General features: G+C 41.3%; 1 protein-coding gene across 1 annotated transcript in view; it reads right to left on the bottom strand.

Annotated features, from left to right (window-relative positions):
* LOC115475130 (DNA annealing helicase and endonuclease ZRANB3-like) overlaps nt 1–22,568 on the bottom strand; it is a 167,855-nt gene that overhangs the window by 40,591 nt on the left and 104,696 nt on the right. The window contains 2 exon segments of the mRNA XM_030210869.1: nt 8,053–8,277; nt 13,965–14,454. Coding sequence (XP_030066729.1) covers nt 8,053–8,277; nt 13,965–14,454 — 715 coding nt within the window.

The following is a 22,568-nucleotide window of genomic DNA, read 5'->3' as shown; positions in this document are numbered from 1 at the left end:
GGGCTAATCATTTTCTTTTGATGAGGGTACTGAGGTATGTAAAGGGCTAACTTATTCTTTAAGTAATCTAGCCCATTTTGACTGAGGACCTTGGAAATCAGAGCTTTTAATTTAGCCCTGTAAGGTACTGGCAGGCAGTGTAGTTTTTGCAGGAAAGGTGTGATGTGGTATACGCCTGGCGTTGGTTGCCTCTACTTTATTAACCTAATATTTTTAGCTTAAAATCATAGGGCCCCGTTTCCCAAACATTCATCCCCCCAGACACAAAATAGGAGAAAACCCTTAGTAAATAGGCCCCATAGATCCTAATTTGTAAGTTCATTATGACTTTATTTTCAAGAGACACACTTCACTAATCATGACAAACAAAATGTGTTATAAACTTGTCCCCTCCTGCTTAATAAATAGTTGCTATATAGAAAAATATCCCACTAAAAACTACCGGTAAATAAATACCTAATTATACAAAAAGCCGGCTGTGGAAGAACTTATCTAATACCACATAATATTTAGAGGTAACGCTTCCCTTCTGTATCTACTTGTGTAATCCATTAATTAATTTATTTATTTGTTCTGTTGTGTTGCACAAGAATAGGTCCGCTGTGAAAGAAAATATATAATAAGAAAACAAATTTTTGATTCAGAGGGGTAAACTTCTCAGAGATATAACTCACTCAAGCAAGGTTATCCAATACAATGGTGGATTAACACCCTAGAGGGTGGACAAGCTTCTAGATCCATTGAAAATCCCCACTGTTTTTAAAATTTTTGATTTTATAAGCTTTTCATTTTTTAAGCACTCCATGTGTGTTCCATAAAACAGTGCAACTCATGACAAAAATGCAACAATGTAAGTAAACAACAATGCTTAAAAGGCTCAAAAATGTTCTATAGCTGCCTATAATGGCTTCACATATGTTTGTAAAATAACTAAATAATAAACCTCAGTCTGCATAATCTGCATGATTACTAAATTGCTAAATTACAGTGTCTGCATAATTTGCCAGTTCCCCACAAACATTATATATACAGCTGCACATACCAACTATTGAAATAATTTATCACACAGTTCTATATGCTATTTTCTTATTACTCATTCTCTATGCTGCTGGATCCAGCCCTTGAGAACAGAGCACAACGAAACTCTGCAGCATCAGGCGTGAATAGGGATTTTGCCAAATGGAGTAACTGGACCTGCGGGAGTTCGGAGAGGAGTCGAGATATAACGGCTGCTGGGTAGGGTGTTTTCCCACACGTCAGCCATGAGTTAAGTGCAGCGCCTTTACTTTTCAGTTGCTATGTGTAAAAAGAACACAATGTGAAATATAGAGAATAAGTAATAAGAATACAATCAATGGTACTAAGCCATGCAGACTACTGCAATGGAATCTACACAGGATGCAAAGAACAACTCAACAAGAAACTTCAGACCGCCCAAAACACAGCAGCCAGGCTTATATTTGGAAAAACGCGATTCGAAAGTGGCAAACCCCTCCGAGAAAAACTACACTGGCTACCAATCAAAGAACGTATTGCTTTCAAAATCTGCACCCTGGTCCATAAAATTATCTACGGCGAAGCCCCGGAACACATGACAGACCTCATAGACCTACCAACAAGAAACACAATTGGATCATCACGAACATACCTAAATCTCCACTACCCAAGCTGCAAAGGACTCATATACAAATCAACCTATGCATCTAGTTTCTCCTACATAAGCACACAACTGTGGAATGCATTACCAAAAGCCGTGAAAACAAATGTACGACCACCTAAACTTCCGGAAATCACTAAAAACCAACCTGTTCAAAAAGGCGTACCTCATTGACCCAACTTAAGTGCCTAAACCCTGCAACACGATACCAAAGCTTGTAACAGACTATTCATAACTCAATGATACCAAAGCTTGCAATAAACTATTCATAACTCTTCCTCTCTATGATTCCCAATGTGTCTATAACACATGAACCTATCCGACCACATTAACTCCTTGTATTTGTTTCACTACCGGAGATGGCGAGCGCCTCTACGGGACAATGTAAGCCACACTGAGCCTGCAAATAGGTGGGAAAATGTGGGATACAAATTTAAGAAATAATCTTCTAATATAATAAAACGCACCGTGAACGTTCTAATGAGGACAACGTTCTGAAGTCACTAAAAAACACTCCCTGAAGAGTTCGTGGGGTTCGTGGAGTTCGTGGCGTTCGTGGTGTGAAGCCACCCAGCCGTCTCTGCCCCGCCCTCGCGTCAAACGTCATGACGTCGAGGGCGGGGAAAACACACGGATCGCGAGGGCAGAAAAAAAAAACAAACGGATCGCACCCACGCACGGTGCGTTTTACTATATTACATTTACCTCTGTGGTGGCGGTTCCGGCAGCGCAGCGTCAGGGAAGGAGGCGGCGCTCCCGACGTCTAGCCTTCCCTTCGCTGTGTTCCGCCTTCTTCTGACGTCAATGATGACGTCAGAAGAAGGCGGAACACAGCGAAGGGAAGGCTAGACGTCGGGAGCGCCGCCTCCTTCCCTGACGCTGCGCTGCCGGAACCGCCACCACGGAGGTAAATAAAAAAAAAAAAAAAAAGAAAAGGGATGTGGGTGGGCAGCAAAGTTGAACACTGGGAGCAGGAGGGCAGGGGAAAAACGACAGCATGGATGCGAAGAGGAGGGGGGGGGGGGGAAGAAGAGGGGGGGCCAGGCTGGGACATGGGACAGAGAGGAGCATGGATGCGAGGAGGGGTCATGGAAGGAAGAGAGGGGAATTACATGAAAAGGAAGAATGGAGGGGGCAGGGGACAGAGGAGCATGGATGGGCATAGATTGGGAGGGCAGAGCTCAGGGAGAGAGGGAAATTGCTGGAAAGGGAAAAATGGAGGGGCCAGGTGACAGAGGAGCATGGATGGACATGGATTGGAAGGGCAGGACTCAGGGAGAGGGGAATTGCTGGATAGGGATGAATGGAGGGGACAGATGGGCATGGATGGATATGGATTGCAGGACAGGCCTCAGGCAGAGAGGGGAAATGCTGGATAGGGAAAAATGGAGGGGCCAGGTGACAGAGGAGCATGGATGGACATGGATTGGAAGGGCAGGACTCAGGGAGAGGGGAATTGCTGGATAGGGATGAATGGAGGGGACAGATGGCCATGGATGGATATGGATTGCAGGACAGGCCTCAGGCAGAGAGGGGAAATGCTGGATAGGGAAAAATGGAGGGGCCAGGTGACAGAGGAGCATGGATGGACATGGATTGGAAGGGCAGGACTCAGGGAGAGGGGAATTGCTGGATAGGGATGAATGGAGGGGACAGATGGCCATGGATGGATATGGATTGCAGGACAGGCCTCAGGCAGAGAGGGGAAATGCTGGATAGGGAAAAATGGAGGGGCCAGGTGACAGAGGAGCATGGATGGACATGGATTGGAAGGGCAGGACTCAGGGAGAGGGGAATTGCTGGATAGGGATGAATGGAGGGGACAGATGGGCATGGATGGATATGGATTGCAGGACAGGCCTCAGGCAGAGAGGGGAAATGCTGGATAGGGAAAAATGGAGGGGCCAGGTGACAGAGGAGCATGGATGGACATGGATTGGAAGGGCAGGACTCAGGGAGAGGGGAATTGCTGGATAGGGATGAATGGAGGGGACAGATGGCCATGGATGGATATGGATTACAGGACAGGCCTCAGGCAGAGAGGGGAAATGCTGGATAGGGAAAAATGGAGGGGCCAGGTGACAGAGGAGCATGGATGGACATGGATTGGAAGGGCAGGACTCAGGGAGAGGGGAATTGCTGGATAGGGATGAATGGAGGGGACAGATGGGCATGGATGGATATGGATTGCAGGACAGGCCTCAGGCAGAGAGGGGAAATGCTGGATAGGGAAAAATGGAGGGGCCAGGTGACAGAGGAGCATGGATGGACATGGATTGGAAGGGCAGGACTCAGGGAGAGGGGAATTGCTGGATAGGGATGAATGGAGGGGACAGATGGCCATGGATGGATATGGATTGCAGGACAGGCCTCAGGCAGAGAGGGGAAATGCTGGATAGGAAAAAATGGAGGGGCCAGGTGACAGAGGAGCATGGATGGACATGGATTGGAAGGGCAGGACTCAGGGAGAGGGGAATTGCTGGATAGGGATGAATGGAGGGGACAGATGGGCATGGATGGATATGGATTGCAGGACAGGCCTCAGGCAGAGAGGGGAAATGCTGGATAGGGAAAAATGGAGGGGCCAGGTGACAGAGGAGCATGGATGGACATGGATTGGAAGGGCAGGACTCAGGGAGAGGGGAATTGCTGGATAGGGATGAATGGAGGGGACAGATGGCCATGGATGGATATGGATTGCAGGACAGGCCTCAGGCAGAGAGGGGAAATGCTGGATAGGGAAAAATGGAGGGGCCAGGTGACAGAGGAGCATGGATGGGCATGGATTGGAAGGGCAGGACTCAGGGAGAGGGGAATTGCTGGATAGGGATGAATGGAGGGGACAGATGGGCATGGATGGATATGGATTGCAGGACAGGCCTCAGGCAGAGAGGGGAAATGCTGGATAGGGATGAATGGAGGGGGCAGGTGACAGAGGAGCATGGATGGCCATGGATTGGGAGGGCAGGGCTCAGGGAGATAGGGGAATTGCTGGAAAAGGATGAATGGAGGGGGAAGGGGACAGATGGCCATGGATTGGGAGGGCACGGCTCACACTCTCTCTCTCATATACAATGTCTTTCTGACTCTCCCTCTCACACACTCTGTCTCACACTGTATCACATTCACTCTCTATGTGCCACACAGTCACTCACACACTCGCTTGGTCTCATACACTCACTCTCACAGAGAATCTGTGTCTCACACACACTCTCTCTCTCGCCCACACACACACACTCTCTCTCACACTGTGTCTCACATACACACTTGCACACACTCTCATTCTCACACACACACTCTCTCACAAACACACTCACACCCAGACTCACTCTCTCACACACTCACACTTTCACTCTGACTCTCAAACAGTCACTCTCACATACACTCTCCCAAACATACACACTCCAAGGAAAACCTTGCTAGCGCCCGTTTCATTTGTGTCAGAAACGGGCCTTTTTTACTAGTAATATATAATATCGTGTGAGAAATTATTTCAATAGCTAATGTGTGCGGTTACGCCCCCTCCTGGTATTCTTTTTTCACTTCTAAAATGGATCAGGATATTGAAGCCTCTTGCACTCGCTGCCCTCTTCCCATGCTCTGCTCCCTGGCATCATAATTCAAGTGGAACCTCTCTAATTTCTTCCAAACAGACGTAGCCATAGTTATAGCCTCTGGCACAGCTTAGGGAACTGCATCTTCTCTGTTTTCTATTGCACAACTAATTTTTTTGCTCTGCTCTCTCGTAGCTCTCTCAGAACACTGCAATTCCCTTGGGCTGATGTCCTTTTATCGTTTATTGATATTTTAAGTTTAAGAAAATCAGAAAAACCTGAGCAAAAACACAAGGGGGTGCTTTTACAAAGGCGTGCTAAAAAATGGCTTGAGGTAGTGTAGGCGTGGGTTTTGGGTGTGCGCCAATCCATTTTATAGCACGCCTGTAAAAAAAAAATCCTTTTTTTCATTTTTGCCGAAAATGGATGTGCGGCAAAATGAAAATTGCCGCGAATCCATTTTGAGTCTGAGACCTTACCGCCAGCCATTGGCCTAGCGGTAAAGACTAATGTCAAACTGAACAGTATGGGCTGTTGATCCCAATTGCGTAACCTAATACTAAACAGACTGATAAACAGACAAGCATAAACCTAAAGGGTTGTGCAGAGTGAACATACAACAATGAAAAACTGGGAAATACCCTTAGAAACCAAGGTATTTACCAAGGTCTGACCAACAGGACATTAGTATCTATGTAAGATTTATATGTCCGTGATCTAGTCTCTTTCATAGGGTTAATTTCTCCCACCTTCTCTTAGTCGAAAATGCCCATAATAAAGCTTAATTTTCAAATCAATACTGAATAGTAGACAGACTTATCACAAGCCATAACAAAGCATAGAATGACTTAGCTTGTAACATAGTTGGCTTGTAGGCATATTTTCAAAGCACTTTGGGAGGCTAAGTTCCATAGGTTTCTATGGAACTTTGGGAGGCTAAGTGCTTTGAAAATGAGCCTATTGGTAACCCCACATTTCAACTGCTCTTTTTCTTTCAACGGGGCCCAAAATGTTTCACCCACTTCAGGGCTTCATCAGGAACCACCAGTTTAATCCTAACAGGGGTTTTGATTTCCAGCTTTGTTATGGCTTGTGATAAGTCTGTCTACTACTCAGTATTGATTTGAAAATTAAGCTTTATTATGGGCTTTTTCGACTAAGAGAAGGTGGGAGAAATTAACCCTATGAAAGAGATTAGATCACGGACATATAAATCTTACATAGATACATACTAATGTCCTGTTGGTCAGACCTTGGTAAATACCTTGGTTTCTGAGGGTATTTCCCACTTTTTCATTGTGGTATGTTCACTCTGCACAACCCTTTAGGTTTATGCCTAGAGGTAAAGACTCACACGGTAACCGGGCGGTAATGACCTACGCGCACCAAATGCCACTTAGCACGCCCGAAAATAAAAAAATATTTTTCAGACGCGTGTCAAAAATGAAAATACCACAAGAGCCACGCTGTAGTCAGGCGGTAACTCCATTTTGGTTCGCACTGGGCACATGTACACATTTACACGGCTTAGTAAAAGGGCCCCAAGGTCCTAAAGCTGAACAGTTTCAAATATATATTAGTTCTTCACAATGATGTCCAGATAAATATTAGGCTAGACTTACTAATATGTTAACATGTTGGAGTGGAGGAGTGGCCTAGTGGTTAGGGTGGTGGACTTTGGTCCTGGGGAACTGAGGAACTGAGTTCAATTCCCACTTCAGGTACAGGCAACCAAAGGGGCACCAGTTCAAGGACAGCCTGTGCTCGACAGTACTACCTCCTCACGAGCGGCCTCTAGACACCCCAGGAAATCTGTGGGATCCCAGGTTGGCTACTAAGTGACACAAACTAGCATAATCTTGGGATCAGGCTTGAATACTGAACCGTTGAGAGAACAAACAGACTCTGTGCAAGTCACAGACTTGACTCTGTGCAAGTCACTTAACCCTCCATTGCCCCATGTAAGCTGCATTGAGCCTGCCATGAGTGGGAAAGCGCGGGGTACAAATGTAACAAAAATAAAATAAAAAAAATATATAATTTATCACACAACACACGTGAGGATTCAAGGCTACTCTTTTTTGAAGGAGGAAAGGGATCTCATCCTACTGTGGCAACTGGAAACTGTATTTCTTAGCAGACCACAATGAAAAAGTAATCACCTATCCCAAAAACCTCCCAATGGAGATTTTAGAAAGAAATCTTTGAGTTTTCAAAAAAAATTTGCAAATTGGAATGCTGCTGGAGACCACAGAGAACAGCCATGCAGCCGGTTTCCTGAAGAAGCTATAGTGAAACGGGTCCGTTGGGACCAGACTGAGCAGATTTCTAACACTGTTGCTGCTACGTGGGCACTGCAGGATTCAGATAAGTTCCACTTTTTTGTGGGACATTGCCAAAAGGGGCTTTAAAGTGTGTAATTGTTATGAAGCACGAGAGCGATTTTGATATTGTGTTTGAAACTGAATACAGAACATAATTGATTTATACAATATTAATTTGCAAATAGTTTTTTTTTTTTTTTAAACCTCAAAAAATTTCTAAAATCTCCATTGGGAGGTTTTTGGGATCGGTGACTACTTTTTCACTTTGGCCTGCTAAGAAATACAGTTTTCAGTTGCCACAGTAGGATGAGATCCCTTTCCTCCTGAGTAGCCTTGAATCTTCACGTCTGTTGTGCGAGTTTCCTCCTAATTTTTGTGAAGCAGATCCGTGTGCGTTTTGTACTTTCGATATAATTTATCACACATAATACAAGCCCCTTTGTTGTCAATGGGGCCTATTTACTAATTAATCACATAATAGTTTGCACATTAGTAAATCAGACCCATGTTTTGTTACCTTTTTCATGTTCCATCTTGCTTTCTTTTGACTCGGCAGTGGAGAGGTTAGCTTTTGCCTTTTTGCTTTCCACAGGAGGTATTGTTACTGGCTGAAAGAATTGCTTTTTCTCACCATCTGAGCTTTCCGTAGTTAGACATTTGCTTCTGATAGGATCACATGTTGTATTTTCCTTGTCATCCTGGGAAGAATTAGGATTGTTGGTTTGACTTTTGTTTTGAGAACCTGGAATCAAAATAGGCAGCTGATTGTTATAGAGTATATTAAAAGACTGAAGAAAAGAAATCACTTCAATCATCTTTATTAATGAGATATTGCTATTATACATATCAATACTCCTGGTACTTGCCGTTATATTATTTAAACCTACAATATCAACTTAGGGCAAGCTGATCTCTCTGATATACTGATAACTGTGGAATAACAGAGGCAAAGACTTCAGAAACTCGGTAACAGCTGACAACACTTTAACAGAGCAGCTGACCACTCTGCTCCGCGTGGCTAAATTTAAGCTCACACGGAGCAGAGCGGTCAGCTGTTCTGTTAAAGTGTCGTCAGCTGTTACCGAGTTTCTGAAGTCTTTGCCTCTGTTATTCCACAGTTATCAGTATATCAGAGAGACCAGTTTGCCCTAAGTTGATATTGTATGTTTAAATATTATACATATGACAAGTATGATATAATGCTAAGGAACTGAGTGCAGCTAATAGAACTTTAGGATATCAGTGGCGGATTTATAACAGGCTGGATCACTACTGCTGCAGTTAACCTTTTGAAGCAAAATTTGAAAAAAAAAAAAAGTGTAGCTTTATTACTTTGTTTCCAATTCTTTACTACCATCGCATTTTAGTTTATTACAGTAGATGAAATCTAAAGGGGGCTAAATGAGATTATCAGACATGATTTATCTTATCTTCTTTATTGTTTCACTAATGACAGCTTCCAAACTTATAATATACTGGTGCTGTCCAACCAAAGGGGCACCAGTTCAAGGACAGCCTGTGCTCGACAGTACTACCTCCTCACGAGAGGCCTCTAGACACCCCAGGAAATCTGTGGGATCCCAGGTTGGCTACTAAGTGACACAAACTAGCATAATCTTGGGATCAGGCTTGAATACTGAACCGTTGAGAGAACAAACAGATATCTTGGTAGCATGTCGCAGTGGCATAGCCACAGGGCAGAGGGGCCTGGGCCCCCTCTGCTTTAATGGCTGGTGGGATGCCAATATATAAAAGCTCATTTTGGTCTCATCTGGCCTTTGCTGGAACCAAATGAAGCACTGTTTAATGAACCCCTTAATTTTCAAGGCAAAGGAATAGGTGTAAACAAGAAGAAAAATGGAACAAAGGAATTATGCAGTCTTACTCCTGAACTATTTGTTAAAAGCAATTCCACCCCTTTCATTCTTGAGTCTCACAATGCCACTTTTGTACTACCTCCAATCACTAACATACCTAAAAAAATATCTTGTCCACCTCACTTTACCATATTGGCTGTTTTTCTTCTATTTGCATCCTTGTTTTCTTAACTACTTTAGGATCTTCTCTTAGCTTTCTAAGGTGTGTTGCGTGTCTTCCTCTTTCTGTGATCTCTTGTAATTTTATTTATCAGGTGCTTATATTCCACTCACTCCTCGAGAGGTTTGAGCAGATTACAGAGTAAAGAGGATTCAATAAGACTGCATTGAGAAGACAAGTTTCATAGCAGATTGTAGAGCGGGTTAGCAGGTTGATGTCAGTCTACTACTACTACTATTTAGCATTTCTATAGCGCTACAAGGCATATGCAGCGCTGCACAAACATAGAAGAAAGACAGTCCCTGCTCAAAGAGCTTACAATCTAATAGACAAAAATAAATAAAGTAAGCAAATCAAATCAATTAATGTGAACTAGAAGGAAGAGAGGAGGGTAGGTGGAGGCGAGTGGTTACGAGTCAAAAGCAATGTTATGAAAGCAATGTCTATGAAAGGTAACCTTTTCAGCTACTACTTTTGAGAACCAAAGCGACTTTCTTTTTCTCTTACTTTACAGAAAGGTTCGTTGTTCTTAAAATAGATCCTTTCAGCTTTGCCCGTTGCTTTTCTGTTTTTCTCAGATGTACCCAACCAGCTAACAACTCCTTGAGGTACTCCCCTATCTCAACAATGTTAGTTCTAAGTGTAGAACCTTCACTTTGGAATGAACCCTCTTCTTACTTGTCTTAACATTGAACACCATCTACAGATCAGTACTGCTCACTAGTGCCGATACTCTCAAAAACCAAAAACAAGCAGTATCGTAGTGTCTACGGAGTATAGGAATCATCTAGCAAGCTGGAGCATAAAGCCACAAGATAAGTGCATTTGTGCATTGAAACTTTGATTTAAAAGACTATTATGGTAATTTGAGATGAAGCGAGTATAAATTGAATAATCAAAAAAAAAAAAATATATATATATATATAAAAGATGTTATACGGGGGTTTTTAAGTCGATGATGACTTTTTTGTACGTGCAACTAACAGCTTGAAATTGTTGCTGTAACAGTTGAGACTGTTCCCTCGTAGACACTAAGATACTGCTTGTTTTTGATTTTTAATATTGAACATCACCATCTGGTGATCAATGGATGCCAGATGATCACCCACTACAACATCAGAAACGCTCTCTCCATTTGTACGTACTATGTCCAGCAAGACCCATCCTCTGTGGGTTCCATTATCAATTGCTGGAACAGTTCTTGCAGAGAATCCAGGATCTCCTAGATGACCCTGCAAAAGGGTTGCCACAAACACCATCTGACATATTAAACACACCTACTAGCAGTACATCTGTCTTCATAGCTATATTTTGAATCTCTTCAATTAAATTTCTGTCCAATTCTTTCACCTGTGAAGGAGGCCTGTATATCACACCAATGTAAACAGAATTGCCATTCCCTCTTTCCATATTAACATACAGAACCTCTTCCTTACCCTATACTAACTACAATTCTGTTACTTTAATACTACCTTTAACCTATAACTCTATACCTTCTCTCTTTCTTCTTAACCTGTCTTTCCTGAATTCATTATAGCCCAATAAAGCTATACCAAAGTAATGGTTCTCCATGAACCACGACTCAGTGACCACCACTAAATCCAAGTCAGACTCTTCTATCACATCATCTAGATCCAAAACCTTATTTCCCATACTACGGCCATTAGTATACGCTGCTTTCCAGATTTTGCACTTTCTTCCCTTTAATACAGAGGTAGAGTGATGCAAAAAATGTTTAATCCTCCTCTTGATTTCCCCTATTGTTGCACATGTGTCACACTTAATGGTTTCTTATCTTTTAAACAAAATGTGATATTAGACATGGGGGAACCTGAGTAAACACAAATAAATGAACTAATAATTTAAAAACTGTGTTAAGGAACAAAGTTATTTAATATCCATATCACCAATATGAAAAAGTAACTGCCTCCAAAATTGAATAACTGGTTGCATCACTTTTAAAAGCAATAATTGCAGTCAAACGCTTCCTCTACTTTGATATAAGTCTTTCACATAGCCCTTGAGGAATCTTGGCCCAGTTTTCTTTGCAGAACTGCTTTAATTCAGTCACTTTTATAGGTTTCCATACATGAAATGCTTGTTTCAAGTCCTGCTACCGCATCTCTGTTGGGTTCAAGTCAGGACTTTGACTAGGCCAATTCAAAACTTTAATTTTGTTTCTTCTCAGCTATTCAGATGTAGACTTGATTTGGTATATTGGATCATTGGGTGCATACCCAACTTCCACTTCAGCTTCAGCTCATGGATAGATGACCGGATAGTCTCCTTTAAATTATTCTGGAACAGTACAGAATTCATGCTTCCTTCAATAATGGCAAGAATTCCAGGTCCTGAGGCAGCAATCATACCCACACCATCATACTGTTTGCTGTGTTGTCCGTGTTCCAATTTTTGACTCATCTATCCACAGATTATTCCACAAGTCTTGAGGATTGTCCAGGTATGTTTTGCAAATGTGAGATGAGCATTAACATTTATAAATGATCTAAAGATGGGAATATCCAGTGAGGTAATTTGCTGATGACACAAAGTTATTCAAAGTTGCTAAATCACAAAAGGATTGTGAAAAACTACAAGAGGACCTTACAAGACTGGGAGATTGGGCATCCAAGTGGCAGATGACGTTTAATGTGAGCGGTAAGTGCAAGATTTACTTCAGCTTATTAAAAAGGCCCCTAAATTTTTTTAACAAGGATTTTCAACATCTTATCACATTTACGTTTTTGATAAAAACATCATCAGTTGGTTTAAAAAGAAACTCTTTTGCTTTTCAGAAAATGAAAAACAAAATCAGGAAAGGGGCAAAATATTCAATAAAAAGAACAGCAGAAAATGTTTGGAATCTCAATAAATTTCTAAGCATTTAATATCAATAAATATATAATTTCATGAAACACAATATAATCTTATCTACTACAAATTTCCAGTACATCTTTTAACACCCCTACATTTATTTCTCAAAATTCACATGCAAAAACAGATAAATGCACTACATTTTAATTTTGGCTTAATTATAACCCAAACTTTCTTATATATCATTTCCATTGAAAATAATTGAAAAATGTTAGGGAAATTACCCTGTTCTTCTCAATCCCTAAGAAACTCAGAGATGGCTAACAACAAATTACATTTTTCTCTGTACGCGTGGAATAGACTTCCTAAATCAGTACGTCAAGTTCCATCTCTGGCCGTCTTCAAATCTAGGCTAAAAGCCCACCTTTTTGAGGATGCTTTTAACTCCTAACCCCTATTCACTTGTATAGTACCTATGTCTGTTATATCATTCCCACATTAAGTATTTCCCTTACCCCTTACTTGTCCTGTTTGTCAGTTCTGATTAGATTGCAAGGGACTGTCTGTTCACATTCAAGTGTACAGTGTTACAGCGCTGTGTACGTCTAGTAGTACTACAGAAACGATAAATAGTAATAGTAATTTAAGGGGTCCTTTTACTAAGGCATGCTAGCGATTAGCCCACGCTAAATAAGATACTTATTATATTCCTATGGGAGTCTTATTTAGCGCATGCTAAATCTGTTAGTGCGCCTTAGTAAAAGGACCCCTAAATGCATTAATACAGTAATCCAAAGCAAGGTATACATGTATTTTTTTTTCTGACACATATTTGTTTTGAATTACCATTAAGAAACCCATATGAGTGATGGAAAGGTATCTAACATGTTTTTCAGATGTGAGATTTTGATATTCTTAAAATTTGGTTCATATACACAACTGAGGAGGCGTGGCCTAGTGGTTAGAGTACTGGTCTTGCAATCCAAAGGTGGCCAGTTAAATTCCCACTGCTGCTCCTTGTGATCTTGGGCAAATCACTTAACCCTCCATTGCCTCAGGTCCAAACAGATTGTGAGCCCTCCTGGGACAGAGAAATATCCAGTGTACCTGAATGTAACTCGCCTTGAGCTACTACTGAAAAAAGGTGTGAGCAAAATCCAATAAATATAAAAAATATAACTATGTATCTACCCCTTGACTGGTGTGTGAAAAATTAGACAATCTTTAATTGGGTTTTTGGTGATACACCCTCTGAATAGAAAAGGAAGCAGCAGGGTTTTGACTATAAGCCATATTTGCTGTGGCTGCTATGGAAACTGAACTTCCACTCCTGCCCATTCACATCCTGACACTAATCCTGCTGACAAATTAACATCATTCTGAAAGAGCTTCAAGAAATAAATGCTCAACAAAAATTAGCAATTTTCAGTGTTAGAGGGATGTCAGCTTTTACAGATCCATGCCCATGCAACGTTCATATTCTCTATACAGTCTGAAGGCGCAGATATTCCCAATATGCTTGTACAAAACAGTTGTCATATTTCAAACAGATTATCAAGCAGTCTATGCTGTACTTACTATTGCTGTCCGGAAGAGTCTCACACATTTCACAATAAGGTAACAATAAGCTATTAGTGTATGTACAAGCAGTACAATTCCAGTATTTTTCAGAAAACTGCATTTCATTTGAAATAGGTAGTGTGCCTTCACTGAGTTCTTGAGATTGTGGCTGCATCAACATGGAGCTACTTTTGCTGGAGCAAGATTTCCTTTTTAATGTATTGGCATTTTTTGGTGTTTGCATGCCTATGGATCGGATTTTTTTTGCTTGAGGTTCAGTGTCAATTTCATTGAAAATGGCATCTACATCGATAATTTCACTACACTCTTGGTTGTTTTCAGTGGTTTTCCCTGGTACAGGTTTAGAAGTCGTTTCATAATTCTCTGTCTCAGAACATTCTAAACTGAAACTTGGAGGTGGCCCACAAGCAATCCTTTTACGCTTTTTCTCTGCATCAGACTTAGGTGAGAAGAAGGAACGAATATCATGCTGCTTTTCTTTCTCAAACTAGGAGACAAAGAAACAAGCATATCATTAATGTACGTCCGCAAACAAAAATACTGCATCTAATTTTGTATCTTTTTCAAGTGAAACACTGATTCTTTTACCTGCTACCGTTTTCAAGCAAATAAAATGTATTTACATATTAATATACAAAAGACAACAAATATTGATTAAAAAAATACATAGCCACAAAGGTTCTGACACATTTTGTTTTTATTAGAACTTGCTTTTGTAGTGCTTTTTAGATTAAAATCCTAATAAACCGGAATTGGCAATCGCCAACACGGTACAATGTAAGCCACACTGAGCCTGCAAATAGGTGGGAAAATGTGGGATACAAATGCAACAAATAATAATAATAAAGGAAAAATATTCATCTTCAATGAGAAAATGAATAACAGGAGCAATCAAGCTTTCAAAACTGAAATGCAACACCCAAAAACATCTCTAGCCTATGTGGCATGAATAACTTGGAATGTGGAATTATATAATATTAATTTTTAAATGACAAGCTAAACTGGACAATATTTTCATATTAACACTACAAATGCAGAAAAACACCCCAAAGAAAAATAATAAACATTGGCAGTACTTATATATAATAATGTTATCATACAAAACTAATAATTATAAGAAATATCACCCTGTCAAAAAGTCATTTCCCCTCTTCCCTCCCTCCTCCCACCAGACAATATTTAAATTAATAGGAAAAATGGCTTAGATCATCTGTAACTTTTTTTTTTGTTTGAAATCTCTTTGTCATCATAAACCAACAATCAGGCAAACACAGTAATGGCAACAGCAGCAAACATGAACAAGTGGGCATGACACAGTTTTCTAGAATAAATCCGTTTACCACTACAGGCTGCCAGAGTCAACAACACCAAAAATGGATCCCAAATGGCACAGAATTTGACTCCCTGAATTGAGTCAATATCTCAAAATTCACATCGTTCCATAAAACTTGTGTAATCATAAAGGATCCCCGGTGGGCCAAAGAAGGTGGCTCTGATTTAAGCTAATAAATAAGGATACACTTAACGCCCAATAAGACTATCCTTGGTAACCCTTCAGTGTGGGACACTGAAGTCATATGATCCAAAAAGGGCCAAAGGCTGTGGGGTCCAACATGCCTTCCAGACAGTGGAAAACATGTAAGCCCAGAGGTTGTCAATAACATGTAATATACGAACATGACGTGTAATATACGACTTCCCTATGAGGAAAGGCTGAAGAGGCTGAAGCTCTTCAGCTTGGAGAAAAGGCAGCTGAGGGGAGATATGATAGAGGTCTATAAGATAATGAGTGGAATGGAACGGGTTGATGTGGAGCGTCTGTTTACGCTTTCCAAAAATACTAGGACAAGGGGGCATGCGATGAAGCTACAGTGTAGTAAATTTAAAACGAATCGGAGAAAGTTTTTCTTCACTCAACGCGTGGTTAGACTCTGGAATTCGTTGCCGGATAAGGTGGTTGGGGTGGTTGGCTTAGCTGAGTTTTAAAAAAGGTTAGACGGCTTCCTGGAGGAAAAGGACACAGAATGTTATTGAATGGACGTAGGAATAATCCACTATTTCTGGGATGGGCGGGACAACATGCTTGTTCTTTTGGCCGCTGTCGGAGACAGGGTGCTGGGCTTGATGGACCCTTGGTCTGTCCCAGCATGGCAATGCTTATGTCTTATATGACCTAAAGTAGACATCGGGATATGACATTTCAAGCAGTAACCAGTAGAACCATGCGGACCAAATGTGCACGATGTGGCAAAATGGGTTTGTATTGTTGTTCCCAATGCAAGACATGTTTAGTGAGCAAAGAACTACTCTGTTTACTGGTAAGTAACTGGGTGTCAGATACCGTAACAGCCGAATTTGTAGACCATCGCTGTGCCACCAGCTTGAGGTCATACGGAGGGAGCAATTCCAACAATGCCTGATGGTGAAAGCATGACGACACATGTACTTGAGCTTCGAGACTATAAGTTTCAGAGATTTTTTCGTAAATATCAGCAGTCCCAGGCAGGGAGGACACAATGTTGGAATTGTAAGTACGAAAACGCATTCGTTTGATCCAAGTTATAATCTGTACATAAAGGGCAAGGTTGAAAGATTCCAGCATCTGTGACCACCTGAAAAAGAAAAGTTAAACTTTTCTGTAGACAGGGCAGGAAGTGAGCCCCCCGTCATCCCGGGTAAAAAAAAAAAAAAAATCACATTTGCCCTGTATAGGCAACAAGGGTATTACCGCCAGCAACTTCAGGCCTTTACAAACCCAGCGCCATACTGCGCGAAAAGGGTGAAAGCACAGATATATATGACCTGTAATTTGGTTTATAAGATGCCAGAGAGTGACACCAGACATGTACTGGAGGAGGCTTCTAGGAGCCCCTTGATAAATTATTTTATGGCAATAAAGTTGTACAAAGATATCAAAAGCTCTCTAAAAAGCAGTTGGCAACACATATCCATGACAACAACTGTATCTGGCAATCAATTATCTAATATGCCCTCTTGGTTTATTTAACTGCCTGATAAATCCCTTTCTTTCTTTCTCACTGACTTTGACTCCTGGCTTTCCTTCTTTCTTGAACCTTGATTTCTTTCACTCATTCTTGAGGATTTTAACATTCATGCTAATGATCCCTCTGACTCTTATGTGTCTCAGTTTCTTGCTTTTAACATCCTCTTTCAATCTTCAGCTGTGCTCCACTACCCCTACTCAGCAGAATGGCTATTGTCTTGATCTTGTCTTCTTCTCCAACTGCTCACTCTCCAAATTCTGCACCTCAGTTCTTCCCCTCTCTGACCATCATCTGATAACTTTCACACTCAGTCCCATCCAATCTCCACTAATACATTTAAGAATCTTTAGGCTATTGATCCTTGCACACTCTCCACCAGTGTTTCATCCCTCTTCTCAACCACAGTATCCTATAATACTATAATTCTCTGCTCTGAATACTCTTGCTCCTCCCATTTTCCATTTGGTAAGGCATACCAAACCCCAGCCTTGGCTGATCTCTAGAATCCGTTACCTAAGTTCCTGTGCCCGACCTGGCCAACGCCTTTGAATGAAATCCAGTGCCCATGCTGACTTCATACATTTCAAAATCTTGCTGACCTCCTTCCAGTCTGCTCTTTCACTTGCCAAACAAGACTACTACATCCATTTGACAAACTCCCTTGGCTCAAACCCTTGACGTCTCTCTGCCACACTGAACTCTCTCCTCAAAGTGCCTTTACCTCCAACCCCCTGTTCACTTTCTCCCCAGACTCTGGCTGAGTACTTTCATGACAAGGTTCACAAGATTAACCTTGAGTTCTCAACCAAGTCACCTCCTCCTCTCCCCCCGCCCCCCCCCCCCCCAAGTCCATTCTATCAACCCTCTTTCAAATCTGCCACCTTTTCAGAAATCCCTGAAGAGGAAACTGCACTTTTCCTTTCCTCCTCCAAACTGAATACCTGTTCCTTTGATCCTATTCCCACTCGTCTACTCAGCACTCTCTCTCCTACTGTCATCCCTTCTATCAGTCATATCCTCAATCTTTCACTTTCCACTGCAACTGTTCTTGATGCCTTCAAACATGCCGTAGTTACACCACTCCTCAAAGTTCACTGGATCTTACCTGCCCTTCCATCACCTCATTTCACTCCTCCTTTTCTTATCCAAGCTATTTGAAAATGCTATTCACCGCCATTGTTTTGACTTGATCTATCCTCATCCTTCTCTATTTGCTGCTTTTGACACTGTTATCACCACCTACTCCTTGATATATTGTCCTCACTTGGATTTCATGGCTCTATTCTTTCTTGGTTTTCTTCTATCTCCCATCACACTTTTAGTGTATGCTCTCTGATGGATCCTCCTCCACTTCTATCCCTATCTTAAACAAGCGGTATCAGTTGATGTACCTCAGGGCTCTGTCTTGGGATACTTATTCTCTTGGTGCTCTGATCTCCTCCCATGGTTTTCAATTTCACCTTTAGGCTGATAAATCCCAGATCTACCTCTCCACACCAGAAATTTCAGCAGGAATCCAGGTCCAAGTATCAGCCTGCCTGTCTGACATTGCTGCCTGGACGTCTCATTGCCATCTGAAACTAAATATGGCCAAGACTGAGCTTCTTTCTCCCTAAATCCAACTCTCCTCTTCCCCCATTCTCTATCTCTATAGATAATCTCATCCTCCCTGTCTCATCAGCTCGTAACCTTGGAGTCATCTTTGACTCCTCTTGCTCTTTTCTCAGCACATATCCAACAGACTGCTAAAACCTACCGTTTCTTTCTCTATACCATCACTAAAATTTGTCCCTTCCTTTCCGAGCACACTACCAAAATCCTTATCCACACTCTTATCACCTCACACAGAGTACTGCAACTTTTTTCTCACAGATCTACCACTAAGCCATCTCTTTCCCCTTCAATCCATTCAGAATTCTGTTGCACGATTTATATTCTGCCAGTGTCGCTACACTCATATTAGCCCTCTTCGTAAGTCACTTCATTAGCTCCCTGTTTCCTCATATAGTTCAAACTCTTCTTATTGACTTACAAGTGCATTCACTCTGCAGCTCCTCAGTATCTCTCCACTCTTATCTCTCCCTATACTCCTCCCTGGGAACTCCATTCATCAGGTAAATCTCTCTTAGCTGTACCATTCTCCCCCACTGCCAACTTCAGACTCTGTCCCTTTTATCTATCTGTATCGTATGCCTGGAATAGACTTCCTGAGTCAGTACGTCAAGCTCGGCCATATTCAAATCTAGGCTAAAAGCCCACCTTTTATGAGGCTGCTTTTAACTCCTAACTCCTAGTCAAATGTTCAATACCCATGTCTATTTTATCATTCCCATTATAAATAATTCCCTTATCCCTTATTTGTCTGTCTTGGTTAGACTGTAAGCTCTATTGTCTCATGTTCAGTGTACAGTGCTATGTACATTTAGTAGCACTATACAATGATAAGTAGTAGTAATAGTATACTCAGAGCAGCAATACCTGCATGACCCATAGGTCTGAGTGGATTACATTCAAGAAGACAATTACATGAACAGAATGATACCAGTGATTTGGCATAAACTAAAGCTTAAAATACTTGGCAGAACACTGCACTGGTAGTGGTGTTTTTCCATGTGAAATCTGAGATATGTCTGTCTGGGAAGTATAGAAATGTGGGTGTAGGCATGAGCTTGGAGGAGTTTTCTTTTTTTCTTACATCCAATTTTCAAGATCTTACTGAAGCCAGTCCACAATTCCAAAAGTTATATGAAGGGTATTGGGATTGCAAGCTGAGTCATAGTCTGTGTTTTATGCAATGTCATTAAAGAGTTTTTCCAATATCAATTCCAGTCTTTTGAGGTATTGTTTGCTGATCTGCCTTCAACAATTTCAGTTGGATTGTTGCACCTTCTTCTCCTCCTAGATAATTACTGTATATATGTTTTCCTGCTCGAGTTCTTTTATACTACAGTCTTTTGTCAGATGTTTTCAGTTTTCATTGTCTGTTATGCCTTTGTCCAGCACAAAAATTATCCTGATGGAATCTGAGAAACTCTTTATTACTCAGAGTTGTTCTGTCACCTGATGATCACAAGAGTTCTACAGTTTCAAATTATCCAGAAATAGCAGGTGTGATACTATCTGGGTCACCAGTGCCTCTAAATCCGTAACTCGTGCTAGTAAGAGTCCTCAGAGGATTTGAAGCCAGATAGAACAAGAATGATAGTAGATAATTTTGAAATATTCCTCTCTGGATCTTGATGCTAGGAATAAACAAGCTGTCCTTTCTAATACAGACACAGTGTAGTATGACATTTTTTCATGGCAAACTTGATGTATTCAATACAGGGTTCACGCTGTATATTTCAAGACAATTTATTATCCAACAGAGTGGAATGCTATTAAAAGCTTCTTTTTGTTTTTAAATAAGTCCATACCCTCCTTTATATCCCTTCACAGGTCTTGTGCTTAATTTTGTTTTATTGATTTACACAGTTCTTAATTATGCATTGGCTTCAATTTGTTTAGTTTGCCTATGGGCTGGATAACCCCTTATAGTCAAGAACCATCTCTATCTTGGGGTAATATGTCTGTCTGTCTGTATTTCAGAATTACACCACAGTATTTCTTTCCAACACTGAAGTAACTTATAGGAAATTGCCCATTCAGTAGACCTACTACTGCTACCTAAAAGAATAAGGTCTCATAGTTTATTAAGTCTCATGTGGAATGTTTGAAACCCAATTTCCTCCCAGTCTCTTGCTGTTATTTTTTTTTTTTAATTTATTGGAAGTCTTTATTGAAAATTGTTATTCAAATAAGAACATTACACATCTCAGCATAATACAAGGATTACCGTTAGCGAAGACTGTGTGTCAAACAATATAACCATCATTATAACAATAGCTTATCTCAATCTTAATCTACTTCACACATTTTTAATTTTTTTTTTTTTTTTTTTCCTAATTATACTAATCCCCCAAATCCCCTTATCAACTTCTTCCCCTCCCTCCCCCCCTCCCTCCCGTCCTCGCAGTCAGCAGAGCCTTACAGTCATTTTCTTGCTATTCCAAACACTTATTCAGAAAAGGGTCCCAAAATCTCTGCCAATTATTTTAACGCAAGATCTGTTTGTAATAAAACTCGTCTTATTAGAGACCTGATAGGTGATAATCAGTTAGGGATTGCTTTTACAGCTGAAACATGGATAGTTAATGATGATCCCTGTATCTTAACCAATTTATGTCCTCCTGGATATATGTTCTTAGTCATTCAAGACCAGACAAGAAAGAAGGTGGTATTGCAATCATTTTTAAGACTTTTTTTTTTTTTTAACTGTCAGTAGTTGCCACTATTTATTCTCCAGATTTATTACTTTTATATTGTAAATTGATTCAAACTGGGCAGGCAGCACCTTAGCACTCACCTTTCATTTCAAACCATACAATACATATATCCATAATATGAAAGACATTCACAATAGCGAGCATTTACATATAGGGATACAGTTTGCAGTAACAAGATCTTCTCTACAGAGCATTTTTGGGCAAGGAGTCTAGCCTTTGAGTCACACAGTTCTCTCTACTCCAGCCTTATTCACAAAGTAGATTCTCTGCTCCGCCTGGGGCACATACCATAGACATGCCTAGGTGCTAACACAGCTTTGATCGGGGGATTGCCGTAATAGCATCTTCCCCTTCTCAACCATTGATTCTCTATTTTGAAGCCTTCAACTCTTAGATGTCATCCATGCCACTGCACATCACATTTAACGCTGATATGGTTTCAGACATACTGCCATGTACTCTCAGGCTAGGGCCCACTGCCATAGACCAGGACAGCAACAACTCACTTGTCGTGGTCTCCCCACCAGCACTAGCCCTAGCTGCGTCCATAACTAGAACTTACATGCTTACTCAAAAAATCCCCATAACTTGAGATCCGCTGCCTTCATCTATATATTTATATATACAGTGGGGGAAATAAGTATTTGATCCCTTGCTGATTTTGTAAGTTTGCCCACTGACAAAGACATGAGCAGCCCATAATTGAAGGGTAGGTTATTGGTAACAGTGAGAGATAGCACATCACAAATTAAATCCGGAAAATCACATTTTGGAAAGTATATGAATTTATTTGCATTCTGCAGAGGGAAATAAGTATTTGATCCCTCTGGTAAACAAGACCTAATACTTGGTGGCAAAACCCTTGTTGGCAAGCACAGCGGTCAGACGTCTTCTGTAGTTGATGATGAGGTTTGCACACATGTCAGGAGGAATTTTGGTCCACTCCTCTTTGCAGATCATCTCTAAATCATTAAGAGTTCTGGGCTGTCGCTTGGCAACTCGCAGCTTCAGCTCCCTCCATAAGTTTTCAATGGGATTAAGGTCTGGTGACTGGCTAGGCCACTCCATGACCCTAATGTGCTTCTTCCTGAGCCACTCCTTTGTTGCCTTGGCTGTATGTTTTGGGTCATTGTCGTGCTGGAAGACCCAGCCACGACCCATTTTTAAGGCCCTGGCGGAGGGAAGGAGGTTGTCACTCAGAATTGTACGGTACATGGCCCCATCCATTCTCCCATTGATGCGGTGAAGTAGTCCTGTGCCCTTAGCAGAGA

This window comes from Microcaecilia unicolor, chromosome 7 (genome assembly GCF_901765095.1).
Source record: "Microcaecilia unicolor chromosome 7, aMicUni1.1, whole genome shotgun sequence".
In the NCBI taxonomy this organism is placed as follows: Eukaryota; Metazoa; Chordata; class Amphibia; order Gymnophiona; family Siphonopidae; genus Microcaecilia; species Microcaecilia unicolor.
The sequence above is the reverse complement of the archived record's forward strand: the minus strand, read 5'-3'. Positions and strand labels throughout refer to the sequence as shown.